This window comes from Adiantum capillus-veneris, chromosome 18, assembly GCF_014529385.1.
Source record: "Adiantum capillus-veneris isolate H3 chromosome 18, ASM1452938v2, whole genome shotgun sequence".
In the NCBI taxonomy this organism is placed as follows: Eukaryota; Viridiplantae; Streptophyta; class Polypodiopsida; order Polypodiales; family Pteridaceae; genus Adiantum; species Adiantum capillus-veneris.
The window spans coordinates 37,798,868-37,822,232 of NC_140948.1; the positions used below are offsets into that span (position 1 = coordinate 37,798,868).

At 44.5% G+C, this 23,365-nt stretch overlaps 2 protein-coding genes across 2 annotated transcripts in view; both read right to left on the reverse strand.

The window, feature by feature from the left end:
- The window catches only part of LOC147435509 (Gut esterase (DUF1350)), a 99,235-nt gene that overhangs the window by 70,872 nt on the left and 4,998 nt on the right, over positions 1-23,365 (reverse strand). The gene's annotated exons all lie outside the window — the stretch shown is intronic.
- Positions 15,079-18,138, reverse strand: LOC147435510 (uncharacterized). The gene is made up of 5 exons (XM_086487972.1): positions 16,951-18,138; positions 16,038-16,115; positions 15,674-15,952; positions 15,361-15,569; positions 15,079-15,271 (listed from the first exon to the last, which is right to left on the reverse strand). The coding sequence occupies exons 1-5, from the start codon at positions 17,814-17,816 to the stop codon at positions 15,201-15,203; spliced, it is 1,503 nt and encodes a 500-aa protein (XP_086344098.1). The 5' UTR covers positions 17,817-18,138; the 3' UTR covers positions 15,079-15,200.

Genomic DNA, 23,365 nt, shown 5'->3' on the forward strand with positions numbered 1-23,365 from the left:
AATTTAACAAAAATCATCAGAAAGAAACCAACAACTCAAGTTAGCAATTGCCACGTCCTCGTGACAGTCAATGGGGTCTTCTATATAAGCTTTCTAAGTCATCGAGCTAAAAATTGCATAATGTAAGTGCGTTTTGGCCTTTTGTTTTGCCTTGTTACTATTATGGATCTTTGGCCCTATTCCTTGTTTCGCATCTTATGGTTCCCTTTCCTATTCCGCGTTCCATGTTGATGTTTTACAAGTTTTCCAGATAATTATGCCCATGAGTTGGCGGTAGCCTATTGGCAGGTTGTGTTGTCTGCTCATGGGTGAAGCAATGCCAGCTTGCACCTCCCGGCCATCATTGCCCTGCAATGACTAGTAAACGCTCCACATCGTGTGTAGAAGTCTAATTCCCTTGTGCTTGAGGCTAGTCCCACTAACACCCGGAGACTGTTGGGTGGTCCATAGCCCTTTCCATAATCTAAAAGAGAGCCCTTTAAAAGTCCCTTGTTGTTGCAAAGGTTGTGTCGATGATAATATGGCCTCTCATGTTGTCATCAAGGTGTGATGGCTAAGTTGTGCAGCATATTGGAAAAAAGGTACCCTAGGGTGGTTAGGGGGGCGCACTCTACTCTCCCAAACAAACTGGTAAACCTTAGATCTCTGTTTCACACAATAGTCCGAATGATTTGCGTAATAAACAACAGAGCCAAATGATTTGGCTTCACCGTCTTCTTCCTTGGTACAAAGTGAGCTTGTTTATTGAACCTATCCAACAGTCCACATACCATCATGCCCACCATGAGTCCTCCGGAGATTGAAGATAAAGTCCATCGCAATACTCTCCCATGGTCTATGTGGAATTGGTAAAGGTGTTAAGAGTCCTGTTGATTTTTGCCCATCACTTTCTAACATACCAAGTAAGAATGCTCAAAATCATCCATGTCCTTCTTGAACTGAGTATCTTTATTAACGGGGAGGAGTCATCATACAAGCACATGAACCGAACGCATTTCAAGATTTTGTTCTAGACCCCAAGCTTGATGGAACTCGAAAGTCTTTGCTTCCTACCCTCAAGGAAAAACCCTAGTCTCAGGAACTACTCAGAATCCTCGAGAACCAAGGCTCTCATCTCTGGAACACACTATCCATTCTCAGCGCATGGCATCCCTATAACTCTATTCCGACTTTATGCCCAGAGTCCTCTTCAATAGAAATCTTAGCATCAACGCTTCTATCCTGGCACGAAGTCCCTCCTTGGGAGTCTCTACTTCCTGACCTACACTCAAGAGTCTACAACCTCTAGATCTGGGGATATCTACTCCCAATCTTAGGGTGCAGAACCCTTTGGGCTGATCTAGCTCTGTTTCCACAAAGCGCTTCTCTCCTGCAGAGGCACTTGCCTTCCTGTGCTCCTACTCCCTCGTGCGAGGGGAGAACACCTGCAAACAAACACTCATAGATCAAACTATCTAACATGAAAAGCATCACTGTGAAGTCTCGGACTTGGAAAGCAACTCTTGGGAAGAGAGCTCGGTGTAAGGGACCTTCCCTTCAACATCTACACACAAAAAAGGCTTGATCGCGGGTTCCTTCTCATCCATCAGTACTGTCTATGATGTCTATGGGCTATAACAGAGAAATTCAGTAACCTATCATGATGGAAACAATCATTCGAGGTCTTTTTTTGTGATGGAACTTTTCCACTTGGTCTTGATGTCATCTGATACACTTGGGCAGCCGTGGGGTCCTCTGGAACATCACCACCGTGGCTGAAATCTGCCACAGCATGGGGAAAGCTCTGGGCCTTGTATTTATGGTGCCTGAGAGGGAGAGAGGGGGGGTGCCTTTTATGGCTCCTGGGAGCAGAGCCAGAAGGAATAGGGATGCTTTTCCCCAGCTCTGCAAGAATACAGGGAGGTGGGGGGCACCTACACACACACACTTTTTTTGTCAATATTTGAGATTAATTTACAAGTGGGAAACCTCAAAGCGAGGAAAACCCACGGTAAGGATCGTATAGAAAATTAAAGAACACAGAAGTGTTCTTTTGTGAGAGAGGGCTAAAAGCATACACAAGAAAGCTGATGTATCTCAGGGTGATATCCCCAACTTCCATGGCAAAATGTAAAGATTGCCTAAGGGAAAGCTTGAAAAACGGAATATGGGACACACAGTTTTTGTTGGCTTTATTTATCAGGGGCTGCCCACTCATTAAGTGGGCGGATAAACACTTCGAAATGGTCGTAACTGCCTAAAACTCAATAAAAACCTTATAAGGTAAAAATCATGCTTACGCAAATACAACCCAGGCGTCCCTAGAGGCAATCTTATGCACATATGCCATGCCAACATGGAGTGCTTTGCAGGAAACCGAAAAGCACTCAAAAAGAAACTCGCTTTTTCAAAAAGCAATGCATTTCCTCAAAGCTACTCAGAACCCATCTTCATTCAAGTTAACTTGTGTGCAACTCTGACTCCATTAGGAATCTACTAAGACCATGGAATATTCCCTATTCGATGCTCCCATCATCCACCACGTGACGCATCAAGAATACCCATCAGTTAGTCTCTCACTCACCAAACTTATGGAACAACTCCTTCGTGACGCTCTTTGTCACCCATCCAACGTGAGGCATCATAATCTGTTTTTGATAGCCAAACAGATATTTATGTTCACAGTGCTCTCGTCATTCCTCAAAACGATGCACTAAGAATATCCCCACTCGATGTCTCAAGCGAGAAAACCCTCTCACTTATTATCGAAGTTATTTCCAATTTGGTATAATTATAGTTCTTTAAGATCAAGCTAATTTAGCAACGTCCCTCTCAATTATAAGAGTTGTCCTAACTTTAGTGGTCTAACTTAACTTCGCGGGGAATCTGAAAAAGTCTCAAATCTCGCTCAATGATCAGTCGAGCTTCTTCTACCTCGAAGGAAAACGTAAATACTTATGTCACATGACACATCCAACCCTATGTGTCTGTGGACAAGCTACAGCACGACCAAGGTTCAGTTCAGTCAAGTCAGTCTAGAATAGGAAGTGATCTGGCACTTTTGTGAGTCTGTACGCAGACCATGCATGTCCAGTCACTTAGATTAGATGCATATCCTCCGATTGCACACAACATGATAATAAGCATTCCCATTAGAATCCATCAGGGGAATTTTCCAGTGCATTAAACCTATTTTCTCTATTTTTGACATTTTTCACTTATTTATTAAGTGACTTTTGTTGGGAACTAGGTAGGGCAATTTTGCTAAGATAATATATAAGCAAACCTAGCGCTAGCACTTTCTCGCAGAAGAGGCAGCAGGAGCACCTTGCTCAACAGGCAACTTCTCAACAGAACCCCCAAGAGGCCTAGCGTTTTTGCTCCACAGCACAACCTAGCGTTTTTGGATCTTGCAGATTCCTGGCGATAGCAAGAAGCAGAAGCCCCAGCGTTAGCAGATTCACTGCAGCAGGACCATTTTCAGCCCTAGCGTTTTTGCATCTGCCAAGCATTTCAGCGTTTTGCAGATCTACCGCGACGGAACCAACACAAGCACCAGCATTTTCAGTTTTCAGCACTTAGACATCGGAAAACAAGTCCCGAACCTCGCAGATCTCACCTTCCCGCAGTAGATCCTCGCCGCACGGTCAAATTCCTCAAAGTTTACAGATACAGCCCGGAAAACGCAGATTTCAACATCTGCGTTTTCAGCACGTTGTCGTCGCATCGTCGCCATCGACATCGTCACCGACATAGAGTCAGAATTTAGCAGATAGAGATTTGCAGATTTCAGCCCTTAGCAATTTCAGATTTCAGCCCGTCTCGTCGTCGTCGAGATCGTCGGCCAATCCAAGCATTGTAGAGATTTGTGTAATCATAAGTAGACCGCTCTTGCCATAGAGAGTGGGGCCTTCGGAGGAGGGTTTGACAACTTTCTGGTGTCATATTCTCTTCTCTCTCTATCTCTCGGTCTCATGCACTTCCATTCACAGTGTCCATTCACTTTGTTTGTGTCCATTGCACTCTCTCATTAAAGGACGGAAGGCTCTCCCTTCCATAAGTAAAAGGAACCTTGAGCACAATCGGATCACTCATCTTGAGCAAAGTTCAACATTCATTCCGCTGCACCTTACATTGGTATCAGAGCTTTGGCAATGTTCTGTATCACTCCACAAGAACCACATAATTTTATTTTTTGCTTGTTGAGGTCGCACGAACCCAAGTTCACTTGGGCGTGTCGATTCCTAATCGTGTTTTTGAAGAGTGACAGGAAACCCAAGAAAGAAGGGCTTGTCCAACCTCCCCTTGTTTCTCTTTTCACTCATTGAGAGAGGACCGTGCACTTAGCGGCCGGCCAATCGACGTGAGGTGGGAAAAAGCAACCTTGGTGTGAGCGCAAGGCCGCGAAGGGGTGTGCCCGCGGAAAAGAGCAGAACTCGGGTGAAGAGAAGATCCTTCTCTAACACAAATTGCAGGTGAAAGAAGAACCTCAAGAACCCCAAGAACCAAGACCCCCAAGAACCCAAGTTCCTTGTGAACTTAAGAACCCAAGACCACAAGAACCCACGACTTCAGTGGATGGTCATCACTCGAAGCGGAATGGATACTTCGCTTGGAGGTGATGAGCATGAGAGAGGCGGCGACGAATTTTCCCCACCAGGAGGTTTTTCCGACCCTCCCCCTTCCCCATCTATGACAAGGATTGCCCTAACTCCTATGGAAGCTTTCGACAAGATGATGATGGACTGGGAGTTAGAACGCAAAGCAAGACAAGCAGAATTTGATCGCGAGAACAAAGCAAGAAAAGAAAAGAGCGACCAACACATGAAAGAGTTCTTGCAACTTTTTTCTATTGTGCAGGTGCAGTATGAACAGAATCAAGAGAAGGAGACTCTCTCAGTCTCTTTTTCTCCAAAGCATGATACACAGGATTTGCATGATGATAAGCATGATGAATTGAATGATAATGACAAGCATGATGATTTGAATGACAATGACAAGCATGATGATTTGAATGACAATGACAAGCATGATGATTTGCATGATGCTCAAGATGTGATTTCTCACAAGCATGATGATTTGTATGACCACAATGTGATTGTTCACAAGGATGATGTGTTAGTGAATACTTTTTCTAGTGAAGCTAACCTCGTTGCAGATTCGATCAATCACGAAGAACCGATCTTGGCTTTCGAGCCGAGGTCCACAGAACCCCCACAGGAAGATTCGATCCCTTACGAAGAACCGATCTTGGCTCTCGAGCCTAGGTCCAAAGAACCCTTACAGGAAGTACTATGTGTTCGAATAATTCGTCAGCACGCATTGTTCGAGTGTTTCATTCGTGATCGTTTCCTATATTTCAGTCAGCGTCTTTATGTGATCCCTTTTCCTAGGCATGACATAGTGTACATTGAGCACGTTTCACTCATGAATGAGCACGGATGTATGCGAGTTATTCATGAGAACCTGAAAAGTATGCATTCAAGGAAGTCACATTCCCTGTCTCTTCCTTGGCACGACACGGTGGTAGAGAGAGCACAAGAAAGTATGAGCACCAAGCATGGGCATTTCCGTTGTGAATTGCCACAGTTGATTGCTTTAGATCAGAAAGACAAGATTCACTCTCATTGTTTGCATGTGTGTGGTGAACGGTTAGGCACTCCGTCTATGTGTTCATCTACATTGCATGTACACTCTTTGAGGAAGAAAATATTTTTTCCAATCACTTTACATGGAATAGGTATGTTAATGGTTTTGTTTTGGAAGCGGTTTCAAGAATTTTCAGCCATGGAGATTCTTGAAGAAGAAAGAAGCATGACTCTAGACGAAGTTGAAGCATTGAAGGAGCCACGGAAAAATTTGTCGCTTTCGGCGCGGCCCAAAGAAGCAAGCGTTGCAGACCTTTATGAAGTTCAAGTATCGCATGACCGACGTATCAGAGTGGGCCGGCGAAGAGTCCTTCACAAGATTTCGGACCCTGCTTGCGATCTCCCTCGACGCCACACAGTTCGGTACCAGTACCTCACTTTGAAAAGGAGGGCATGTCACGTGACACATCCAACCCTATGTGTCCGTGGACAAGCTACAGCACGACCAGGGTTCCGTTCAATCAAGTCAGTCTAGAATAGGAAGTGATCTGGCACTTTTGTGAGTCTGTTCGCAGACCGTGCATGTCCAGTCACTTAGATTAGATGCATATCCTCCGGTTGCACACAACATGATCATAAGCATTCCCATCAAAATCCATCGGGGGAATTTTCCAGTGCATTAAACCTGTTTTCTGTATTTTTGACATTTTTCACTTATTCATTAAGTGACTTTTGTTGGGAACTAGGTAGGGCAATTTTACTAAGATAATCTATAAGCAAACCTAGCGCTAGCACTTTCTGGCAAAAGAGGTAGCAGGAGCACCTTGCTCAACAGGCAACTTCTCAACAAAACCCCCAAGAGGCCTAGCGTTTTTGCTCCACAGCACAACCTAGCGTTTTGGACCAGATCAGCCAACATTTTTCGATCTTGCAGGTTCTTGGCGATAGCAAGAAGCAGAAGCCCCAACTGTCACGTGACACATCCAACCCTATGTGTCCGTGGACAAGCTATAGCACGACAAGGATTCAGTCAGTCCAATCAGTCTAGCTTAGGAAGTGTTCTGGAACTTTTGTGAGTCTGTTCGCAGACCATGCATGCCTAGGCACTTAGAGTAGATGCATATCCTCTGGTTGCACACAGCATGATCATCAGCATTACCATCAGAATCCAACAGAATCCATCAAGAGCATTTTCCAGTGCATTAAACCTATTTTTCCTATTTTTGACATTTTTCACTTATTATTTTTAAGTGACTTTTGTTGGGAACTGAGTAGTGCAAATTAGGTAAGATAATATATAAGCAAACCTAGGCTAGCACTATTTGGCAGAAGAGCAAGGAGAACACGGGCCAAGGCAGCAGGTTCCCCCTCTCTCTCAAGCAAGACCTTTTCCCCCTTGGTGGCGATTTCCTCCGAGCAAGACCGCCATCTCCCTGGTGTTTTCAGCATCGGCCTCATCGCCATAGCCCTAGCGTTTTCAGTATTCAGCCATCATCGCCATAGGCTTCAGCATGCTAGCGTTTTTCAGCCAACGGGGCAGCATTTCCAACTTCCAATACATAGCGTTTTTCAGCCTGCATATTCAGCCCTAAACCAGGGTTTTGGACAGCAGTTTTCAGCCTTCTAGCGTTTTTGGACAGCAGCAGCACATCAAGTTTTCAGCATTCATAAGGGACCAGCAGATCAGCGTTTTGTAGCGATAGCTTTCAGCCGAAGAAGGAGTCAAGTCATCGCCGTCGACACCGTCCAAGTTGCCATTGCATCATAGTCTTCAAGTGCATTAGAGTTGTAAGAGTTTGTGCAATCAATAGTAGACCACTCTCGCCATCGAGAGTGGGGCCTTTGGAGGAGCGTTTTACGTCGTCTCTGGTATCGTATTCTCTTCTCTCTCCATCTCTCAGTCTCATACACCTTCACACACAGTGTCCATTCACTTTTGTTGTGTCCATTGCACTCTCTCATTAACAATGGAAGGCTCTCCCTTCCATAAGTAAAAGGAATCTTGAGCACAGTTCGGAGCACTCATCTTCTTGAGCAAAGTTCAACATTCATTCCACTGCACCTTACATTGGTATCAACGCTTTGGCAGTGTTCTGTATCACTCAAAAGGAAAGAACAACAGAAATTTTTTTGCATGTTGCGGTCGCACGTAACCCAAGTTCACTTGGGCGTGTCGATTCCTAATCGTGTTTTTGAAGAGTGACATGAATCCCAAGAAAGAAGGGCTTGTCCAGCCTCCCCTTGTGCCTCCTTTCACTCATTGAGAGCGGACCATGCACTTAGCCGCCGGCCAATCGACGTGAGGTGGGAAAAAGCAACCTTAGTGTGAGCGCAGGGCCACCAAGGGGTGCGCCCACGGAAAAGAGCAGAACTCGGGTGAAGAGAAGATCCTTCTCTAACACAGATTGCAAGCGAAAGAAGACCTTCGAGAACCCAAGAACCTCAAGACCCTCAAGAACCAAGAACCCAAGACCCACAAGAACCCAAGTTCCTCGTGAACTTAAGAACCAAAGATTACAGTGCATGGTCGTCACCCGAAGCGGAATGGATACTTCGCATGGAGGTGATGGGCATGAAAGTAGTGAAGAAGAATTTCCTCACTATGGAGGTTTTCCTGACCCTCCCCCTACGCCATCTACACCCGGGATTGCACCAAATCCTATGGAGGCCTTGGTCAAATCAATGACGGACATGATGGCACGACAAGAAGCGACTCACATTGCCTTGGAACGCGAGCTTGCTGAACGAAAAGAAAGAAAAGCACAACGAAAGGAGGAAGCCGAAGTAAGACGAGTGGCCTTGGAGGCCGATTGGGAGGTTCAACGGGACCTCCGCACTCAAAAATTGGTTCGACAGGTTTTTGCCTCGAAGTCTGAAGCAGCTGTAGATCCTCAAGTGGCGCAAGCCGAGATGCGGACTCCAACAACCCAGTCACAGAGAAGTTGACTTTCAGTAAGTATGATGATAAGATGGATGCTACGGTTATTCATTCTTGGTTACATCAATTTAATGCTTATTTTGCGACAACTAAGAAGACAGGGAATAGCAAGGTTTTGACGGCAGCTATGTACCTTGCCGGTGATGCCATCAATTGGTACCACGCATGGCAAGAGGCACAGTTAGCCGCACACCTAGAGGAAGCCGACGAATTCACGCCCCTTTCCTTCAATTGGGTTAATTTCCAAGACAAGCTCAAGGCGCGGTTTATGCCACCTTAGTACCTCGCACGATTGAAAGACGATTGGCGCGCTCTCAAGCAAAATGGTATGCCAGTTATGTCTCTCTCTAATCATGTGTTACAGCTCGGCACTCAATTACGCAAATCGGATGCGGAGCGCAAGGAGGCATTCCTTTATGGATTGGACGAGTATATCAAGTTTGATGTGGAGGTACTTGATCCAATCGATCTCAACTAGGCGGTAGCCATTGCTCTCGCACAGGAGATGAAGCACAACAAAGGAAAGCCTAAGGAGAACAAAACCTCTCAAGGAAACCCTCAGACTTCTAAGAACACGCAAAATGGTAAGAACGGTAAGAATGGTAACTCTCCTAGCCCATCTTCCTCTAAGTCTTCGGAAAAGAACTCTAACAATGAATCTTAAGGGTAAAGCTAAAGCACCTGCAAAATCTAAGCTAACCCCGGATGAAAAAGCTGCACAAGGAATTATAGGAGGATACATCACGGCTGAAGAACAAGTGATTTATGCCAAGGAAGGTAGATGTTATCAATGTCATGTTAAGGGTCACATTAAGAAGGCTTGTCCTAAGACAGCCCCACCTAAAGAACCAAAGGCACCCACACCAACCACAAGCACTTTAACGAACCAAGCTGAATCTTCTCATGTCTCTGACACACACATGGATGAGTCTCTTATGAAGTGTTATGGTCATGTAAAGGGTGAGCGTTTTATCGTATTGTTTGATCCAGGCAGTATGCATGATGTGGTTAGTGCCTCTCTTGTTGAGAGAGCCCGCCTAGAGGTTAATCAAAAATCTCCTCTCGAGGTTTCTGGTTTTGCTCTTGGTATGGAGACTCTCATCACGAAAGAGTGCCTTGATGTGATGTTTACAGTTCAACAAACTGCTTTCCGTAGGAAATTTCTTGTGTCTCCTCTTTTAGGATGTGATATGCTTTTGGGCATTAGATGGTTTCGTGAGCATAACCCTCTCATTGATTGGGAGGCTAACACTCTCACATAAATGCCAAGACTAACTCCCCCCTCTTCATTCGTGCTGAGGAGGGTTTACATTCTTTGCATCTCATCTCTCATGTGCAGGTAAAGCGTGAATTAAGACGAGGAGCACAAGCGGCATTCATCTATGCTGCTCCAGTTTCCCAGAACATTCAGGCTCCAGCTAAGTATTGAGATTTGTTTACCAAGTTTAAACATCTCTTTTTGCAGGATCATCTTCCACCTCGTCTCCCACCTGAGCGGCCGGAGGACCATCGCATCGAGCTTATGGAGGGGGCCCAGCCTGTCAGTAAGGCTCCCTATCGTTTGAACAAGACACAGGAGGAAGAGTTAGTGACAACTCACGGAGTTGGTGGCTAGAGGGTTCATATGTCCTAGTGTAAGTCCTTTTGCTGCTCCTATTTTGTTTGTTCGCAAGAAGAATGGTTCGTCTTGTTTGTGTGTTGATTACAGGGCATTGAACAAGATGACCGTCAAGAACAAGTTTCCGATGCCTCGCATTGAGTATATCCTTTATAGGCTCAATGGGACAAAGGTTTTCAACAAGGTCGATCTCAAGAGTGAATACCATCAGGTACGGGTATTCAAAGGCGACATCTTCAAGACCATTTTTCACACCGAGCGAGGGCAATGGGAGTATATTGTTATGCCTTTTGGATTGACAGGTGCCGTAGTTACATTTAATCGTCTCGTGGTAGGTCGTTTCGGCGATATGGTTGTATATGTGTGTTCATCTTTTTGGATGATATTCTCATTTTTTTTGCATCGTGGGAACAACATGAAAGGGATGTCAAAAGGGTACTAACCCGTTTGGATGAGTATCAGTTGTACATTACAGCTAACAAGTCTGAATTTTTTCTTACTGAAGTCACTTATCTGGGTTATATCATTTATACAGAAGGCGTCAAGCTAGATCCCGCGAAGGTGAAACAGGTTCATAATTGGGATTTGCCCAAAACTGCATATGATGTGCGTTCTTTTCTTGGTTTATGTCAAGCATATAGTTCGCACATAAGAGAATTTTTTCACGCATTGCTGCACCTATGACTGATGTTTTGAAAGGGGTCAAGACTTGTCGTCAGCGCGTAGACTTGCCCAAAGCAGCCATTGACGCTTTCGCAGCTCTCAAGGTTGCGGTGACAGAAGCACCATGTCTTATCCTTGCCTCTTAGGATGATCCCTTTGAGATATGGACGGATGCGAGCAATGTCGCCATAGGCGCTATGCTTCAGCAGCATGGTTGTCCTGTAGCTTTCCTTAGCCGGAATCTCAATAGTGCGGAAAAGAAGTATTCAGTTTATGATAAAAAACTTTTGTCTGTCATTCACTCTCTTAAGCATTGGAAGCATTTTCTGTATGGTAGAGAGTTTACAGTTCGCACAAATCATCGAGCCCTCAAGTGGCTCCAATCTATGCCTAATGTACATTGGAGTGATCGCCAGGCACGGTGGTCACAATTTTTTGAGCAATTTGGAGGTTTGATTGAGTATGTGCCTTGAAAAGCTAACCCTGTTGCAGATGCGTTGAGTCGCAAGGGACAGATTTTGGCTCTTGAGTTAAGGTCCACATTGTCTACTCAGGGTGTGGGTGTGTCTTTCGATAGCATGAAAAATCAGTATGCGGATTCCGAGTTTGGTAAGCATTGGTTGCAAGCTCTTGCTTCCCAAGGGCCAAGCAACTATCTCATTCATGATGGTTTGTTGTATTTTCGTCAACGTTTATGTGTGTTGCCCTCTCTCAGGCCAACCATATTGCATGATGCACATGATTCTCTCACGGATGGGCACAAAGGAATGAACACAACTTTGGAAAAAATAGAAAGATTCTTTTATTGGCCTAAAATGCGAAAGAATGTGTTTCGTTATGTCACAGTGCACTATGTCAAAAGGTAAAAGCTCCTTGGGGTAAGCAGCAAGGCCTCTTGCTTCCGCTGCCTATTCCCGATGGACCTTTTCAAGATATTTCCATGGATTTTGTGACTAACCTTTCACCAAGCTTGCATTCAAGGAACACTCAATGTTTGACAATTGTCGATCGTTTCAGCAAGTTTTGCATGTTGATTCCTTGTAAAGCCAAAGTCACTGCACAAGATGTAGCACGGTTGTTCATTAAGCATTGGTACCCCCTCTGTGGTTTGCCAAAATCAATTGTTTCAGATAGGGAAGTTAAGTTCACGTCCAATTTTTGGCGCGCACTCTTTGAAAATTTTGGCACTAAGTTGAATTTTTCATCGGCTTTTCATCCATAGTCAAATGGTCAGACAGAGATTTACAATCAATTGGCTTTTGATGTTTTAAAGTCATACGTGCATGATCAACAGTCTCAGTGGGAGCTCTATCTCCCATTGCTTCAGGCTATTTTGAATGACTCTTTTTCTTCAGCCATTGGTCGAACTCCGTATGAGGTAGCTTTTGACCGTCCATTCCAGTCACTTTTGACTCGCTGGGTCAGTCAAATGCCTGATGCCAATGCTGAAAGTCAATCATTGGATGAGATTTCTGAGAGAGTGAAGCTTCGGCTAAGCAAGGCTCAGGAATCTTATTCATGGTAGACTAATAAGCATCGTCACGATGTTTCCATCAAGGAAGGGGATTGGGTGTATTTAAGAATCATGAAGCAACGTCTTAAGCAAGTTGGAAAGAAGTGTCCCAAGTTGTCTTTTCGAATGTATGGTCCATTTCCAGTCATTAAAAAGATAAATGAGGTTTCAATGAAATGCAGTTGCCTAGCTCATGGTCAATGCACAACGTTTTCCATGTTTCTTGGTTGAAAGTGTTTCAAGGAAACACCTCCAAAGGACATTTCAAAAGAAGAAGAACCAAAGATCATCCATGAAGCAGAAATTATGGAGCCGGAGCAAGTGTTGTTGCATCGGTTTCTACATGGTTCGAAGAAGCAAGTGAGACAATACTTTTTGAAGTTCAAGGATCGAGGAACCCAGAGTTGTCGGCAGACTACAAGGAAGCCATGCAGCTCGGTACCAGTACCTCGCTTTAAAAAGGAGGGGATGTCACGTGACACATCCAACCCTATGTGTCCGTGGACAAGCTACAGCACAACAAGGGTTCAGTCACTCAATCAGTCTAGCTTAGGAAGTGTTCTAGCACTTTTGTGACTCTGTTCGCAGACCGTGCATACCCAGGCACTTAGAGTAGATGCATATCCTCTGGTTGCACACGGCATGATCATCAACATTACCATCAGAATCCAACAGAATCCATCAGGAGCATTTTCCAATGCATTAAACCTATTTTCCCTATTTTTGACATTTTCACTTATTATTTTAAGTGACTTTTGTTGGAAACTGAGTAGGGCAAATTGGGTAAGATAATATATAAGCAAACCTAAGGTAGCAGTATTTGGCAAAAGAGCAAGGAGAACACAGGCCAAGGCAACAGGTTCCCCCTCTCTCTCTCAAGCAAGACCTTTTCCCCCTTGGTGGCGATTTCCTCCAAGCAAGACCACCATCTCCCAAGCGTTTTCAGCATCAACCTCATCGCCATAGGCCTAGCGTTTTCAGCATTCAGCCATCATGGCCATAGGCTTCAGCATGCTAGCGTTTTTTAGCCAACGGGGCAGCATTTCCAGCTTCCAATACATAGCGTTTTTCAGCCTGCATATTCAGCCCTAAACCAGCGTTTTGGACAGCAGTTTTCAGCCTAAAACCAGCGTTTTGGAGAAGCCTAAAACCAGCGTTTTTGGACAACAGGTTTCAGCCTTCTAGCGTTTTTGGACAGTAGCAGCACATCAAGTTTTCAGCAGTCATAAGGGACCAGCAGATCAGCGTTTTGTAGCAATAGCTTTCAGCCGAAGGAGTCAAGTCGTCGCCGTAGACACCGTCCAAGTTGCCATTGCATCATAGTCTTCAAGTGCATCAGAGTTGTACGAGTTTGTGCAATCAATAGTAGACCACTCTCGCCATCGAGAGTGGGGCCTTTGGAGGAGCGTTTTACAACGTCTCTCTGGCATCCTTCCCGCGGGAGATGCACAGCAATGCCGCCAAAGTTGTACATCGTTGAAGCAATATAAAGAAATATCGAAAGGGGCGCCACACTTTGGGGCCAGTGCTCTCTTGGCGTGGAACTCCGCCACTCCGTGTCTCCTGTGAAGTGTATCTCTTTCAGTTCAGTTGTTTTGAAGCGTCTAGAGCAGCGTAACCGCGAAACGTTTCAGACCCGAAACATTTCACCCTGAAACGGGGACGTTTCACCCGAAACGTTTCACCCAAGAGAGAGGCCTCAAGTGAAACATTTGACCGAAACGCCGATTTTATGTATATATAAAATTATATACATTAATAGGTGTGCAAGAGAGAGAGATATGATAATGCAAACAATATCAATGACAATTGACATCTACTCTAGTTTCTAAGATATCATTGATCAGACAGTTACATTCTAAGCAAAATTTAAAGCGAAAGCTGCGGAACATTCAACAAACTGAAAATGAACAAAATTCAGAGTGACAAGAGACTACATCTACTTGCACACTTAAGTTTCATCGAACATTACAAGTAGATGTTAGAACTTAACAAAACAATGGACTGAATAGCGAACACATAGAATGACGAGAACATATGTCGAATCTGCATGTAAATAAGATGAAACTCGACAAACTACATTGCTCAACTTACAAGACAATAAAGAGTAAAGCTTGGAGTGATCGAGTCAAAGGCTAAAGCCCATATGGCATACACAAAAAAAGATATCCATGACAAAATGATAAAATATCATAACAAAATACGCAAAGCTGAGCGCTCGTGAGTCGCTACTCTAGACTCAAAAAGAGACTACTGAGATCCATCTGACTGACTCCCCTCATCACTCTCACTCTGAAGGAGTCGGAGTAAGTCGCCTGGTAGTAGAAGTAAGCTCTGCAACACTGCGTCTGGGTCTGGACCTCCGTGCTCGGGTAGCTCTCAGGCCGAGCACTAGTAGTAGCAATCGTGGTCTCCCCACGTAGGCGACGTGTAGTCGAACGAGTCTGTCGTGAGAACCTCATCATGTCCTCACGGATGAAATCATACACATCATCCTCAGGTGTGTGTGGCTGAAGATGCGAGCTATCAACTGCCTCAACTATAATCTGTCGATGATCCACTTGCTTTGGTAGCCAACTGACAGGGCCTGCGCTATCCAATCCACCCGCCTTCTCCAATACTCGGAGATTGGCATTAACAAATGCCAACCTATCAAGCTGGGGAGTATTGAGCCTACGGAAAAGTTAAAACACAACAAGTTAGGAAAAATGTGTAGACTTGTGAACCATAGAGTGTATGACCAAAGCTAAATTCTAATTGAGAAGCTCACCTATTTCGATCTTTTGTGTGTATGTCTCCCATTATGCTCCATAGCCTCTCCGCTCCGCATGAGCTCACCTCTTGGGAGAGGACCCACAAAGCCAAAGACAGCAACATGGGTGTAAGACCCCCAAATTTTTCTCACCATGAAACTGGAAGTGCTTGATTTTCAACATCTTTGGCAATTGCACGAGAAAAATTTCCCCTGCCACCTATATGTCCCACAAGAATCAAGAGACAAATGTCAAGACTTTAAATGTGCTCTTTATGATTGTGCTTTGAAGCCTACAGAGATCTTTACCTCTAAACTCCAAAAGATCTAGTCGATTCTGCGCATGGCCATTGTTTCGATAGATTCTCTCCACATATTCATTCCATCCAGTCAAGAGCACACGATCGGATCTTTGAGCCTCACATCTCCAAGCAGGATACAATATGTGGGCTACACAATGAATTGGACGGCGAAACCAATTCCATCTTACATCAAATATGTCGAGCATGATGCTCACCCTACATGTCACAAATTCACATTATCACATGTGAACAACGATATGTATAATGTCATAAGACTCAAGAGTTAAGACTTGACAGAAAAAGCGTTTCAAAAACCTTACCTGTCTGGGCTCAATGATGTGCAATCATGTATGGCTATCCTCAACTTTGTCATGAACTCATAGAGGAGACCGAGAGTGGATCCCTCACTATCACATAAGCGTAAAACGCAAACAATCGGTTGGAGAGCAGCTTGAAGGCCATCAATCTCTCTCCAAAATGTATTGTTGCAAATCACCCCATCAAGGACTGCCACAGCAGCAGGAGTGGTAGAATCTGGCCAATTTAACCACCTTTCATCTACCACCATTCGGCGCAAGTTATCTTTGCATTTTACCAAGCTGTACATAAAACAATGAATATTTGCACTTCACATAACTTGTAAAAATGGAGATTCAAAGACTAGAAAACCTTTGAGAAACTCACTAGCACAAGACAAGAAAGATGTAGCAAGGGTCTTTGCTGGCTTCTTGAGAGCCCATTTGCAATGTGCAGTGAACAACCCTAGGGCAAATGATTTTCGATGAATGAAGTTGATAAGTTGTAGAGCTTTATCAACTAGTGAAGTCACCCATGGTAGTGCACCAATATCTTCCATCATAAGATCAAGGGAGTGTGCTGCACACGGACTTTTGCTTCGATCATTTTGCCCATAAGCTTGCAATTGCTTGCATTGTCTGTTACCACTTGCACTACATGTTGTGGACCGACCTCCTCGATAGCATCTCGAATGTGTCCAAAAATAAGCTCTCCTGCACATTTTGCATTTGAATCTTGTAAGAAGCACTTCTTATGAATCATGATGCATCATGCTCGCAGCTCTATGCTTTGATTATCAAGTGACACAAAAATCAAAATAAGAAACATACCAGTAATGCTTATGCCGGCAGCTCAGCGTAACCGCGGAACGTTTCAGACCCGAAACGTTTCACCCTGAAACGGGGGCATTTCACCCGAAACGTTTCACCCAAGAGAGGAGCCTCGGTGAAACGTATGACTGAAACGCCAATTTTGGGTGTATATAGTATTATATATATATATATATATATATATATATATACATAATTGGTGTGAACATGTTAAAAACCCCCAAAAATTTTAGGCGTTTCAGCAGAGGCGTTTCACCTGCATGCTGAAACGTTTCAGACGTTTCAAGCGTTTCACGTTTCACCCCGGCCGAAACGCGTTTCGCAGTTTCGCTGTGCCAGCTCCCGACACATCAATGGCTCTCAAAAATGTTGTGCTAGTACAACAAGACTCGAGAATATTGAGCAAGTGACGCTTTCGCACATCTTTCCAGCCATCTGATATGATAGTGCATCCATATACTGCCCAAGACTCTCTATGGCCCTGCAATTGCTCATGTACCATGTCTACTTGATGTGTCAGTCTACTAGTACGAAGAGCCTCAGATCCGGCTGGAGTGATGGGTGCCCCCGCAGCTGCAGCGGCTGAGACAGCATTCACAAATCTTTTGTAGGCCCCTGTGCGTGCAGCATGGAATGCAATGTTGCATTGGTAGAAAAAATGCTCCTCGGCAATCTCCGCCGCCTTCTTCAAGCTAGGAGCCCAAACATCATGCAATGTAGAAGAGCGTGCCAATGTGCGAGCCCTCTTCCTGCCAGTACCTACTCCAAGTTGCCCCACTTCGTGCTGGGAAGGAGCTGCCTGTGTGGTGCTAATAGGAGGAGCAGCATGGCTCTTGTCCACATCTTGAGTGCTAGCACATGTAGCATCTCCTGCATTGCTATCCTCCACACTAGCAGAAACATTTGGAGCACGACGGATAGGAGGGATATTTGAAGTCGAGGCTCCTGGAGTACTAGAAGCAGCAGTTGCCATAGGCAAGGGATGGTGAGAAGCAGCCAATTTAGCCCTTTCATCTTGGACTTTCTGTAAGAGGGCCTCTTCACCTATTGAGGCTTCAAGATTGGGCATGACACTACTTATGTAGTTTGCCCGCTCACCCCCAAAAGCAAGCCATAACTCTTCAGAGACACATTTGCATGCATCTCTCCCTTTGCTTCCGATCCAAGCATAATGGGCTTTCAAGCGGGTAACACCACTTGTAAGTACATCCCCACAAAGTTTACATATAACCCTGCGAGAGCTAGATTTATGGTATTTGGATATAAAAACTGTAGACTCCCATGGATCCCGCTCAATTACTGGCTGTTTGCCCTGTGAAGATCCTCCTCTCACCATGATTCCAAGCCTTGCAATACACACACGAAAAATTCAGCCATTAAACTTTTTGACTCTTGAGCCATTCACACTTGCGCAACACTAATGCACACAATTTCACAAAGGATGCTGCTCAATGCTGCCTGCATGTGCATTGTGTACACACGTGTGGCACATGTCAATGATGTCATGACTCATGAGTCATGACTCATGAGTCATGACTCGTGATGAGGTCATTCGAGAGTCGACGACTCGACGCTGGTGCCATTGTCTTGATCAAATTGCACGCGCACAGTGCACACACAATTTACAAATCCCTTGCAAATTGCACTTGTGACGGAAATTCCACTTCTCTCTCTCTCTCTCTCTCTCTCTCTCTCTCTCTCTCACACACACACACACACACATTGTATACACAAATGTGCAATTTGCAAATTGCACTTGTAAGTTGCGACGAAAATTGCACCTCTCTCTCTCTCTCTCTCTCTCTCTCTCTCTCTCTCTCTCTCTCTCTCTCAAGATTCAGCACGTGAGTAGAGAGAGAGAGAGAGTTACCAATTCGCTGAAGCTTGAGAGAGAGTCGGGTCTGTTACCTGCAGACAGGAGTCCTCATTCCAGTAGCGCGCGTGAGTTCGCAGAGAGAAGCGGGCAGATTAATTTGAGTCTAAATTAAACGTTAGCAGCCGAAACGGCCTTCTAAAAAGTTCCCAAAGCGTGAAAACGTTGTTCGCCTAAAAACCCCCAAATTTTTTTAAAACGTTTCACCTTGGGCGTTTCACCCTGCAAGTGAAACATTTCGCCCGTTTCAGGCGTTTTGCGTTTCACCAAGGTTTCGCGGTTACGCTGGTCTAGAGTCTGTTCAATTTGTTCTTTTCCGTTGGCATGGGGTGCCCATCTTGTTACAGTGGTATCAGAGCTCTAGTCGTGTGCTTTTCTGAAAGCATACATCGGTCCTTTCAAGAACAGACAAAGCAAGATAGCATTTCTGGATTCTACAGCGTACCTACAGTTTCTCCTTGACGAGCTCCGCGACATACTTTCGCGGCATTCTCAACAGAATTTCCCGATGCTGCAAAGCTTTCAGCAGTTCCTAAATTACACGTTGCCCCCTTTGATGCCTCAAACAGTACCACCTCCTCCGGCACCAGACAGTACGAGAGCCTCTAACCAGCAACCCACTTAGCCTTTTGTTCCCATTGGAGGAGTTTTCAGAAACATGGCACAATCGTCTCACCTTGATCTAGTGCAACCACCGTTGCCACCACCGCCACCTCCTCGGTACAATGGTTGGAGCCCATATGGATATCTTTACTATCCACATTTGGGGTTCGCTCCAAACCAAACAAAGATTTCAAGATGGAGAAACCACATAAAATTTTTCGCTTTTTTCTGGAGTGAAAGATCGGAAGAAAGCCTTGCAATTCCTACAACAATTTGACAACATCTATGCATTCGGAAACAACACGGAAGAATCAAAGATCTCTCAAGCCGCAGAATTTCTTAAGGATAATGCTATGCAATGGTGAAGTTCAATCGCTACCCAAATGTATGCTCCAAGAACTTGGCAGGCTTTCAAGACTATTTTTGCACAAAGTTACATGATTTCCCTGTTTGAAGTCCAAATTTTGTCAGAATGGGGAAACTTGGCAATGCTTGCCACAAACCAAGGAACAGTACAACCAATGTTGCCAGGTCCATATGAAACTTGAAACGAGGTTTCATAGTATGAAACGGGTTTCAAATGTGTTTTGAAACGTAAGAAATGCAGTATGAAAAACCTCAAAAATATAACCATATTTAATTGATCCAGGAAATCTCCTATAAACATGGTTCAAAACATTGAACCTTATAGACACAATTAAGTCAAAAAAAGTCACAAAGAACACATCATGTGATGCATTTCATTGGCAATTGCTACCAATCTAGTAAAATATCAAGGTTCAAGCAAACATAGGTTCACAGCTAGAGCATGCCACACTACAATCTCCACCATTTTGAAATACAACATAGAAAAAATATATATATAAGCTATCAGCCAATGAGCATTCAAATGCTCAAAATACGAACAAAGATTGCGCACAAGTTGTGTACCCTCTACTCGATGTGACTGTCTAAAACATACGAAACGATTGGGCACAGATTTCCTCGATAGAAATCCCTTTCAAGTAAAGTAGGGTTAAGGTATAGAATCGTGTTTCATATGAAAGAAACGTTTAGAAACGTTTCGTAAGTTTCATATGGGTATTGTTGCTAAATGGACTATTTTCTTTTTTTTTAGTAATTTATTTTTATTGAAATTAGAATATTTAAATATGTGCACTTGAACCGTAAGGTTAGGAACTATAGATCTACTCGAATTATTAAAAGCCATCGGGAACAGAAAACTGTGATGCATCATATGATGGGTGACATTAAGCATCAGGAAGGGGTTGTACCGTTAGTTCGGCAAGAGAGACCGAGGAATGGATATTCCCGATGCGTCATGTGATGGGTGACGGGAGCATTGGAAAGGGATTATTTGGTGGGTCTGGCAGGAAACCCGAACTAGAAAGAGGAATATACGTAAAGACGCAAACACAAGAATAAAGATGGGTTCTAAAAAGCGGAATATTTTAACGTGTTTTCCAAGAAAAGCAGACGCTTTCCCGCGAGGAATCTGTGTTAGCATTGCATCTGCGCCTCAGAACTACACCCGAGGACGCCCGGAATGTGCTTGTGTAGCATCAATTTTCAGCTCACTGAGTTTTAATGAGTTTTATCCAAGATCACATGTTTTTTTATAAAAAGTGACCGGCCGTCCACTTAATAAGTGGGCAGCCCATTAAAATAAAGCAAGTACTTACAAAAAAAGCCAACGAATGCTTTGTACGGCAGCCAAAATCAACCAGAACTGTTCCTCTTTCCTCTCTCTAGCTGCAAAATCAGCGAGTGCTGTTTCTCTGTCCTCTCTCTAGCTGCAAAAACAGCCAGCGCTGATTCTCTCTCTCTCTCTCTCTCTCTCTCTCTCTCTCTCTCTCTCTCTCTCTCTCTCTCTCTCTCTCTCTTGTGTGTGTGTGTTATCTTTGGCCAGGTTCGGACCGGCTATACCTACCAGTCCTCAGAACCTATAAAAGCAACACTTGCCTCTCTGAGACTCAGAATCTTGCCAGCGCTAGTGGAGAAGGGGCTCTGCCGGGAAGAAGACGCAAGTGATCACGAGACTACGGAGCACGGAGGTCGTTTTTCTGTACAAAGAGCGACAGGTATCAATTGTGAATTCACCATACGAATTGCTGTCCCTGTTTGTGTGTGTTTGCATGTACTTTATCGTGAAGGAGAAGCGGGAAGGCCTCGGCTTATGCTTGAGAATTATGGGAACGGAATTCGGAAATTGTCTGCGGAGTCTCGACTCCAAGTACAGACGAAAAAAGGATTGAGAGCTCCGACTCTCGGAAATTCCCTCGAGGGAAGGAACAACCATCGAGTCTGAGAATAGAACAGAGGGGTTTTCTCTGGTTCTTGTGCTTATAAAAACATTCCCCCTAGTTGGGATGCATCTAAAGGAGACTGCAAGCAACTGGTGGCTAGCCAAAATTCTGGAAAGTACTCAAGCCAGAACCTGGGCTGAATTCAAAACTGAATTCTATGAACAATTTCTTCCACCTGATTTCGAGAAGGACATTCGGAAGGAATGGGACTGGCTCGCCCAGAAGGAACAAGAGAAAGTCACGGCTTATGTTGACAAGTTTTGTCAGTTCTTCTGAAAGTTACGCCTTTTAAGAAGATTTCTGACGAGGAAAAGATGCGAAAGTTTGAAGCAGGTCTTCAACCACCGCTTCGGAAGAGCATGAAGGTGTACCGACACGACACCCTTCAACGGATGATGGAAACAGAAATCATTGCCAAGGATTTACATTCCACTGGTACCCCCAAATGGATGGAACACAGCACATACCGTGAAAGGCAAAGAGCGGTTTATAATGTGACCATGGCAACCAAGGTAAAAAGCGTCCCCCATAGGACCCGGATCAACCTAAGAAGCCAGAGGGTACCGGAAAACGGCTTAAGTATCTCACGCCGAACTAAGTACAGACCTTCAAAGAACAAGGAAGGTGCTTCTACTGTGGTGAGAAAGGACACATGAAGACAGACTGCCCTGTTCGGCAGCAACGGCAAGAACAAGCATCTTCGAAGAAGGAACCCGCTCCACCGAGCTTAAATTCCGTTCCTGATGTACAAGGGAATACAGAAACCAAGAAAGGGAAGCGCCGGCTCCTTGAAGGCTGGGGATCCGTGAATAACCAACGGGTGTTTGATCCTCTACGACCTTGGATCAACGGACAACTTCATCTCACTCGAAACTACAGAAGCCTTACACCGGCTCAGTTTGGAACTCCGGTCACTTCCGGATTGGCATTCGAGGGGTTGACCACCAATGCAACTCCCATGCAAGGACAACTCAATCTTCGGATTGGTGAATACAAGGACCGCGAATGATTTTTGATGGCACCCATCGAGGGATGTGATATCATCTTGGGTATGCCATGGCATTACCATATGCAACCGGTCCCAGATTATGTAGAAAAGACCCTCGCTTTTGAGCATGAGGGCAAGAACATTAAAATTTTTGCTAATGCAGGGGATTGGCTATTCCCTATTGTAAGCCATTGCTCCATTAAGAAGGAAATAAAGAAGTGCGTTTCTACTTACTTGATTTTCGCACGTAAAAGAGATAAAACTAATGAGAATTCGCTCTCTAGTTTGAAAATTAAACGTTTTCAATTTCTTAAAAAGTATAAAGATTGTTTCACGGATATTCTACCGGACAAGCTACCTCCGAAACGTCCGGAAAATCATCGCATTGATCTCGTATCCGTAGCTCTCCCCCAAACCAACCCCCTTCCAAGGTTAGTCTTGCTCAACAAGAGGAAATTTTGAAGCAAGTCCACGAGCTTCTGGAAAAAGGTCTAGTACGACCAAGTACTTCGCCTTACTGCTCTCCACTTCTACGGGTGCAGAAGAAAGATGACACGTTTCAAATGTGCATAGATTACCGGTCTCTAAACAAGATCACTATCAAGAATCACTTCTGGATACCCCCGATTGATGATATTCTCGATAAGTTGCAGGGTGCAAGCATCTTTAGTTGCATTGACTTAAAGAGCGAGTGTCTATAAGACTGCCTTTCGCACAATCTTTAATTTTTATGAATTTTTGGTAATGCCGTTTGGCTTGACCAATGCTCTTGCCACGTTCAATCGAATGATGGATCGAATTTTCAGCCCACACCGAGCTTTCACAGGCGTGTTTTTTGGTGACATACTCATCTTTTCAAAGACTGAGGAGGAACATCGGAAGCACTTGGACATACTCTTTCAGGAATTGCGAAAGCATGAGTTGCAAAGAAAAGTGAGTTCTTCCTCACTTAGATATACTATCTCGGCCATATAGTCTCACACAACCAAGTGAGAATGGATCCCGCAAAGATCCAAGTCGTGCAAGATTGGCCAACTCCCAGTACGGTACAAGATGTACGAAGCTTTTTGGGATTGTGTTCCTACTATCGGAGGTTTATCCGAGGCTTTGGTCAA

Bases quoted from the DNA above. Each gene is read 5' to 3' on its own strand.
- LOC147435510 (XM_086487972.1), bottom strand. From the start codon at position 17,816: ATGGTGAGAGGAGGATCTTCACAGGGCAAACAGCCAGTAATTGAGCGG. The intron at 16,116-16,950 runs GTCTTGGGCAGT...CATTTGCCCTAG, and splicing joins CAATTGCAGGGCCATAGAGA to GGTTGTTCACTGCACATTGC. The intron at 15,570-15,673 runs GTAAGGTTTTTG...TGTGACATGTAG, and splicing joins ACATCATTGAGCCCAGACAG to GGTGAGCATCATGCTCGACA.